We start from the raw sequence: 7,625 nt of genomic DNA, 5'->3' as shown, positions 1-7,625 counted from the left end.
TCTTTTGTTTGGTGGTTTGAAGTCCACATGTCCATTGTAAGGGCAATTTTTCCTTTGATCTCATTAAAAGATGTCATGGTTTTCAACTTCTCAATCTCGTAAATTTTCAAGATCTCATTCTTTATTGTGTTTCTTAACACCATTTTAAATAATAGTTGGATGACATTACAAAATTTTCTAAAACCTTCATGCTCAACTATTGAGAGAGGATATTCACCTTTGATTATCATCCTAGTTAATGCTTTTTTTTGTAGCTTCTTGATCGAAGTTATATAAAGACAAACTCAATATATTATTCTTCTCTCTGTTAGGATTTAATAGGAATTGTCGTATGTCATTTTGTCCTTTATAGTGCATATCTTGATATTGTCATGCAAATGTTTGGTTCCATTTTTATTTTTAACCCTAGTTTTTGTTTGCAATAATTACATCTTGTATACTCCATTTATTTTTTGCTTCTTAAAATGATTACAAACAACCAATGTTAATCTCCTTTTTAAAGACCCCTTCTCAATGTCCTCCTCACCAAGAATAACACAATCATGAACATTCAAATTATCATCATTTGAGGAGCATGGAGTTAAATTCGGGGATGAATTTGGAGTTGAATTTGGACTTGAACTTGGAATTGGACTTAAATAAGACTTGGAGAAACTTTATCTGTAGAAGGTGATGAAGCATTGTTTTTTTTTAACCTACCAAGTTAGATTTTTTTTTTTTCTTCTCATAAAATATATAGATAAAAAAATTAGTATATTCCAAAAAAGGAGTCAATTTCTTTGAGTCAAAAGGCAAAATATTTTAAACACGTCACCAAACAAAGCCTTGGGTGTCTATTTTGTTTATTTCATTATTAAAGAAACAATATTATTAATTTTCCCAAAAATAAAAGATGAGAGCGAAACAATAACATGAAGCCCTAATCAAATGTTTTCCATAATAAGGGAAGGAACAACCATTTTTCAACTTTACCTTCCCAAACCAAAAGCATTACCAGTTTTTTAGGTTTAAATGACATTTTCATACACTTTGTACTTTAACTTCACTTTTCACTTTTACTCTATTTCTTAGAAGTGATAATTTGATTTCCTCCATTGTTTCTCTTTTATCACAATTTTACATAAATATTATACTCACTAAATATAGTCAATAATTTCGTATAAAAAAAAATTCATTTACGAAGACAAAGATAATCAGATTTAGAAATATAAAAACTAAAAATTAAATTTAGGGTCTGTTTGGATTAAGGATAAAAACTTTTTAAGATACAATTTGAGAGTATTTTAAAAGTTATTTTGAGAGATAGTAAAAAACTTCAACTTTTTTTTTAAAAAAAATAACTTATTTCCAAAATTCAATATTTAAAAAAATTAAAACCAGATACACTATTAAACTTTAAACACCTCATGATTAAAATCCAACATTATCAGATTGGTCGAAATAAGTGGATAACCTTTGATTAACTCGCAAAAAAAGGAAAAAAAAAATCAAATCACAATGTTATAAAATGATTATAATATTTGTTACATACTCAAATTTCAAGAAAAAAAATCATCTAATGAAACAGCAAAGTTCCAACTTTTGAAAGAAGCTTATAATGACCCAATAAGTTCCAACTATTTCGTTTTGAGCCCTACAGCAATCAAACACACACATCACACCACAAAAATCAATCCAAGCCAGAACAATTCAATGCAGCCTTTATCCTCTGAACTGTGGCACTGATAAGAGTATTCACCGTTGCCACAGACTCCACATTCAGCTGTTTTGAAGATGATACACTGGACACCAATATCTGGAAAGCTATGGTTAACAGAGACCCGCTCGGCCTCCCCGAGGTAGCACTCGTCGAAGCTTCGGTTCCTGAATGAGTACGGCCATCCCCTGTGATCACGAACCCTGATGGCAGTATTGGTATCTCTGATGGGTCCTGACCACTTGTTGCAATGTTCATAGCAGGCACGTCAATGGGCGCATATATCACCAAGGATCCTAGTGAATCTATACAGCTTTCTTGAAGAATCAGCATGTTGTTCTCAGTTGGGATGAACGGCTGCTTCGTAAATCATTCACATGAACAACCATCAAACTTCAATAACTTTAAAATTTAAATCTAATGATAATGAATGAAATAGATGGTTGGTGCTGCGACCCAAGAATGCAATAGATGGCTAAGATAATCCAAATATTTCTAGTTAATTTCATCGACATTTACCCCTGAAAAACTCACTATTTCAAGTAGTATGAAAGTGAAACTCTAGAGCATTTGAATTAGTTTGTCTTTGATTTACAAATGGCAGAAGTTACAGAAAGGAAAGTACCTGAATTATAGATATCGAGTTTCCTGGATGAACTCCTGTTAAGATGTGTGCAATTTCATGTACAGGGTTTCCATAAGAGAGAACATCCCACTGGAAAAAGAATGTTGATTCTTCACTTTAGCAAGGGAACAAGTACCAATCAAGAAAAGGAAGTGTGGTATTACAAACCTGAACTCTGGCCTTTTCATCCCGGAAGAAATTAAAGATGGTTTCAGGTGGTAGGGGAAGCCAAAGAGATGTTGCCGCACTAACGACTGTCCCACTGGGCTGCCCCAGTTCTGAGCTAATCCGAACAGATACTCGAACACCGCTGTTGTTCACTTCGGATAACTGTGGGAAATCTAATTTACCTGACATCCTCAGTATGCCACAGAAATTTTTTACCATTCTATATGACAGCTTCATGACGCTCCTCCTACCTTCAGGAGAAGTTAACACTGAAACAAACAAAAGTTTTTGTTAGAACTTGAGCTTGATGAAAATAAGGGAATGCCTTTTTCTTTATCACCGAAAAAAACAAATCATAAATAAAGGGTAGACTTCTACCTCCTCCAAGTTCATGGCTAGGTGCACAATCCCTGAAAGTGTAAGCCAATCTCTCACACATCCTTTGAAGAGTGAAAAGCCATCGATCGGCTCCATATGCCATAGTATTGAACACAAGATCTCGATAGAGACGGTGGGTTTGTGCTTTGTCATCCACTTCCACATGCTCGACCCAGGTGATCTGTCAAGGAAGATTTATGATTACACAATACAAGTAGATTGTTTAAGGGAAAAAATGGCTGCTACTGCTATAAATGAAATTTAATATTTATAAAACGGCCAACATAAGTGACTTCAGATGGGTAAAGTAGATCATAAATGATTTGTAACTGTCTCCAAAACACATCAAATGCATGGATGTTCATCTATGGGATAGCAATTATGTCATATTAGAAGGATGCTGACATGGCACGTATATATGCCTCATTCAATAGAGTACCTTCCGAGGAAAATAATTAGCGTAAACAAAAGGGATACAAAGAAATTAATGCCAAGGCAGTGATTTATGGATATTAATGCTGACAATGGCATCAAAATTAAAAACATAAGACCCATGAGAGAAGGAAAGAGATCAATAATTAATGAATGGAATTAAAAACCTTAGAGCAACCATTGGGCATTTCTTGAATCAAGCACCCAGATGGAAGCCTCCAGCAGCGGGCAGAGGTGACACAATCCTTTAAGATTTCATATGAAACATCCACTATTACCCAGACACCAAGCTCAATCTGCTGACAATGTCGAAGGAAATAGAAGTCTCGAGGAGATACGAGGGGTGAAAAGATGTGCATTTGTTGATACATCTGCACTAATTAACTATCATTATCTACCATGTTGTGTAGAAATAAATAAGGCCGAACATCAACAAAGAAAAAAAAATGGAAGCATGATTTCATACCAACTGCAAAGCGCCACTGCGATTTCCAGGCATCCCGGGGTCAATAATATGAAATGTCTCTGCATTTATAATGATGGTTGGAAAAAGATCTGTCCATTTATCCTGTGTAATTGAATCAATTGTCTAAGTAAATATCTCTCCAAGAATGGAATCAACAGTTAACTTTTAATAGGCAGGAATTAATAGCTATCAACACTGACCGCATCTAAAAAAAAATCAACCAATTGAATTGCACTCATTATCACCACTCCTGAAGCTTTTGATGATTCAGTACGAGCACTAGAAGATTTGAAGTGATTGGGTCTAGGAAATATTTTTCCGTAGCTGTCACGATGGAGAACATACCTCCCATCATTCAGGGTCTTCATCCACAAAGGCTCGTCGATCCTCAAAAGTCTGATTAACTCTTCCAAGGCAGTTGCAGCAGTTTCCAACATAAGAGCATTTTCCAAATCATTAATACCTCTTGATTGGTAGGGTGTTGCTGCTCCATCTAATATTATAGGATCAGAAATAAGATCGACTGCAGGACTTGCACCTATTTGGGTAAGGGAACTTCTTGGTGACAAATCAAGTGAAGATCCAAGAACAGGCAATAGCGATTCAAGTTGTGATATTGGTTTACCAATGTACTTCGCAAGAAGGTTAGACACTTTTTCATGCTGCAAAACGATCATAATTAAGACCGTTGAAGTTGATGCATCCATATTATGAAGAGATAATCAATCATTGAAAATTCAATATTGTTATGAGAAAACATAAACACAATTTCAACTTCCAAACATGAAAAGTACCTCTTCTTTTAAGTGAGAATTTTCAAGACGTAGTTTTTGGAGATTGCGCTGCCGTTCTTCTTCTCCAAAAGGTGGACCTCCACAGGATGGACAGATCACATTCCTCAACGCTTCTCTAATTGCAAGATTTTCGCATTGAATCTTTTCGTTCTCTGTCCGAAGTGAAGAGTTGTCTGCTCGCTCATTCTGAGCCTGTAAGAGGGGAAGAACGGGTTTCAATTGAAGGGTAAATAAAAATAAACTTCTTTACAGACATGAGAAAATTCATTCTACCTTTGTTTGAGTCCTCTTGTTTTGAAACCAAAATTTGATCTGTTTGGTCTCAAGACCAAGCTCTCGACTCAGCTGGCGCCGCTGATTTTCATCAGGGTGTGGGCATGCCCTGAAAAATCTGGGAAGCAGATAGAAACAATGCAATTGTTTTAGAACGACACACATGCACAGGCAGAAAAGGAGACATCAGATTGTTAAAACCGAGATCCCTGCAGCCTTCATTGGTAAGACTAAAAGAATGAAACAGATTCAACATGCAACTTCTGAAAACACCAACAAGATACAGGGAAAGGCCCACAATAACACATACACAAAAAGGGAGGCAACAAAGTCCATACCTATCAGTGAAATGAGCAGACAAACGACAAAGGAATCACAAACACAAACGAACGTACACAGATAAACAACATGCAAAGAAAGGTGAGAAAACTCTATAGTTTCTTACGACTCAAGCTGCTGAATCTGGTAAGGATTATGACGATGGTAAGTCTTTTTCCCCTTACGATCATTAGAACCTTCTTGATCATCAGCAGACCCACCCCCATAACCCCCACGACCATCCGTCACAAAATCCATCCCGACCAACCACTAAGATACCCACTGAATGAAAGAACTACAACTTCTCTATTCTTCCCTTGAAATTCCCAAAAACGGGAGCCGCTAGAACTTTTATTCCCGCAGCCTGTACTCGTTTGTACAACACATTGAAAATCACAGATGGGATAAATAGAATACATAGCATCCAGAGAGGGTCGAGTCCAATTTCCAAATAAGGATACCAAATCAACACAAAAACAAACGCAATAAATGGAGAGATATCCCTGAGTTGGGTATTGGATTTGGTATTTTTTTTGTGGGGGTTAATTGGTACGTGCAACTCTCTCTCTTCAAAGTTCTTGCAGATTTCAGCAAGGAAAGTGTAACCGATGAAGTCCACTTGTTCAATCGACAGAAGAAAACATCCAAAAATCAGCGAAAAAAAGGAGAAATTGAATTCCAGAGAGAGAAAGTACCAAATGCAGAAATGTAGCCAATGGGTTTAGAGGAAGAAGACGGAAGAAACTTAGGTTGATTCCCCATGCGATGTTGAATTTCAGTTTCCTGTGAATCATCATCAATTTCGTCTCCCATTGCTAAAAACAACAATTGAAAGAGAAGATAATGACAACAACGAATTGGGTAAATTCAAAATAATCATAAGAAAATTCAGAGATTCCTTCTTCTTTTGACCTTTTCACGCTTCGAATTGTGTCAGAAACCTACAGAAATTGTTCTTCTACATGAACGACAACTGGAATTTTGGACTTCTTAGGAACTTTTTCAATTCAGCGTCAGCCGTTTGATTTGAAATCGTTGAAAAGGAAAACTTTTTATATTCAAATCTCTTCAATTTTTCCTTTTCATTTTTATTTCCTTCATTTTCTTAGCTTTTGTAACATCAATATCAATGATTCAATGTCAATCTAGGACCATTGCTAGGCTAAGGCAAATTATTCACTTGAGAGTTTCATTCATTTTCTTATTTAAATCTTTCTTTCAATGTTTTTTTTTTTTTTTTCTTTTTTTAATTTTTGTTCAACACAAATTCAAGCTTTAAACTTTTGACTTTTAGTACAGTTTTTTTACTTGGATAATTGGTACCTTTGTAATATTAAAAAAAAAAAAAAATGTTGGAAAAAAATGTAACAATTAAAGCGTTTGACATTGAGGTTCTTCCATCATGTATTTAACCGAATTCTTTTTTAGACTTGTGCTATAATTAATGAAATTATGACGTACTACTTATGATCGATGATTTAATACATTTTGTACATTATTTATATAGAAAATGACAGTTGAACTAAATTACATCGAAAATGAGTGACCCAATAATATCATTGTAGATTTTTTTTTTTTTTTTTTTTGTATTTATATATAACGAATCATTTGATCAATTATTATTATTAAAAATGGTTTTTTTTCTTCCATTCATGAAATCAACATATTCTTAACGACAAAAGAAGTTTTAGGGTAGAAATTATCTTAAAATAACTCATCATATAATATTAATACTCTTTTTACTATTGGTCATTCCAATTTAAAATTTTATTTTTCCTCATTTAAAAGAATTTTCTAAAAAAATATTAAATTGTGGTTTTCATCATTTTTTGTGTTTGATTCATCTATAATAGAGTAAGACTATACTCTTTCAAAATAAATAAATAAATAAGACTGCCATCTTGAAACCTCTTCTAAGTGAATCTAAGATGATAAATTGTTAAAATTTATTATTTAAGGATTTTTTTAAATAATAAAATCAAGTGATTATCTTGTAAGAATAATCAAAATACGTACCAATTGAATCAAACCTTGAATCTTTACGAATCTTTACGAGTGAAAAGAAATATTAATTGAGTCTCGTAAACTCTTAACATGAATTTTCAACTTCAACTGTAATTTCGTAGGTTAATCCAAAAGGATTGCCTTAACTATCGTCTATAATCTATAAAAAGTCGTGGGTTCTAAAAAAAATATTTTTGGACATTGGCCTTTCAAATTTTAATAAATTACATCCATGCCCTATTCGTAATTTAAAGTGAAACTTTACTTTTTGTATTTTTTTCCCATTTCAAAGCAATCGTTTCACATTACAATTAAAGCACCTTAATTATTATTATTATTATTTTGTCAAATCATCTTAATTATTTATCCTTAATAAAGGAACGGTTTAAAATTGAAATTGAAATCACCTTAATTATGTAATGCTTACAATTACTTCGCGGATTAAATTAAATTTGGGGAGTTATAAATTTG

At 33.8% G+C, this 7,625-nt stretch overlaps 1 protein-coding gene across 5 annotated transcripts; it reads right to left on the bottom strand.

Moving 5' to 3' along the window:
* Positions 1-1,475: 1,475 nt before the first annotated feature.
* Positions 1,476-5,897, bottom strand: LOC120072012 (homeobox-leucine zipper protein ROC8-like). Of its 5 annotated transcripts, none has more exons than XM_039024528.2 (11): positions 5,278-5,897; positions 4,833-4,950; positions 4,560-4,751; positions 4,391-4,427; positions 3,966-4,303; positions 3,766-3,867; positions 3,467-3,670; positions 2,868-3,048; positions 2,490-2,758; positions 2,322-2,411; positions 1,476-2,056 (listed from the first exon to the last, which is right to left on the bottom strand). In XM_039024528.2, exons 1-11 carry the CDS (start codon positions 5,406-5,408, stop codon positions 1,670-1,672), a joined length of 2,049 nt encoding a protein of 682 aa, XP_038880456.1. In that variant the 5' UTR covers positions 5,409-5,897; the 3' UTR covers positions 1,476-1,669. The 5 variants fall into 5 exon arrangements, with proteins under 5 accessions (XP_038880456.1, XP_090166184.1, XP_038880380.1 ...); XM_090310058.1 differs by having other exon boundaries at positions 1,476-2,053; XM_039024452.2 differs by having other exon boundaries at positions 3,966-4,427.
* Positions 5,898-7,625: the final 1,728 nt, after the last annotated feature.

Source organism: Benincasa hispida, chromosome 1 (assembly GCF_027475165.1).
Source record: "Benincasa hispida cultivar pf3 chromosome 1, pf3_genome.v1.1, whole genome shotgun sequence".
Classification (NCBI taxonomy): Eukaryota; Viridiplantae; Streptophyta; class Magnoliopsida; order Cucurbitales; family Cucurbitaceae; genus Benincasa; species Benincasa hispida.
The sequence above is the reverse complement of the archived record's forward strand: the minus strand, read 5'-3'. Positions and strand labels throughout refer to the sequence as shown.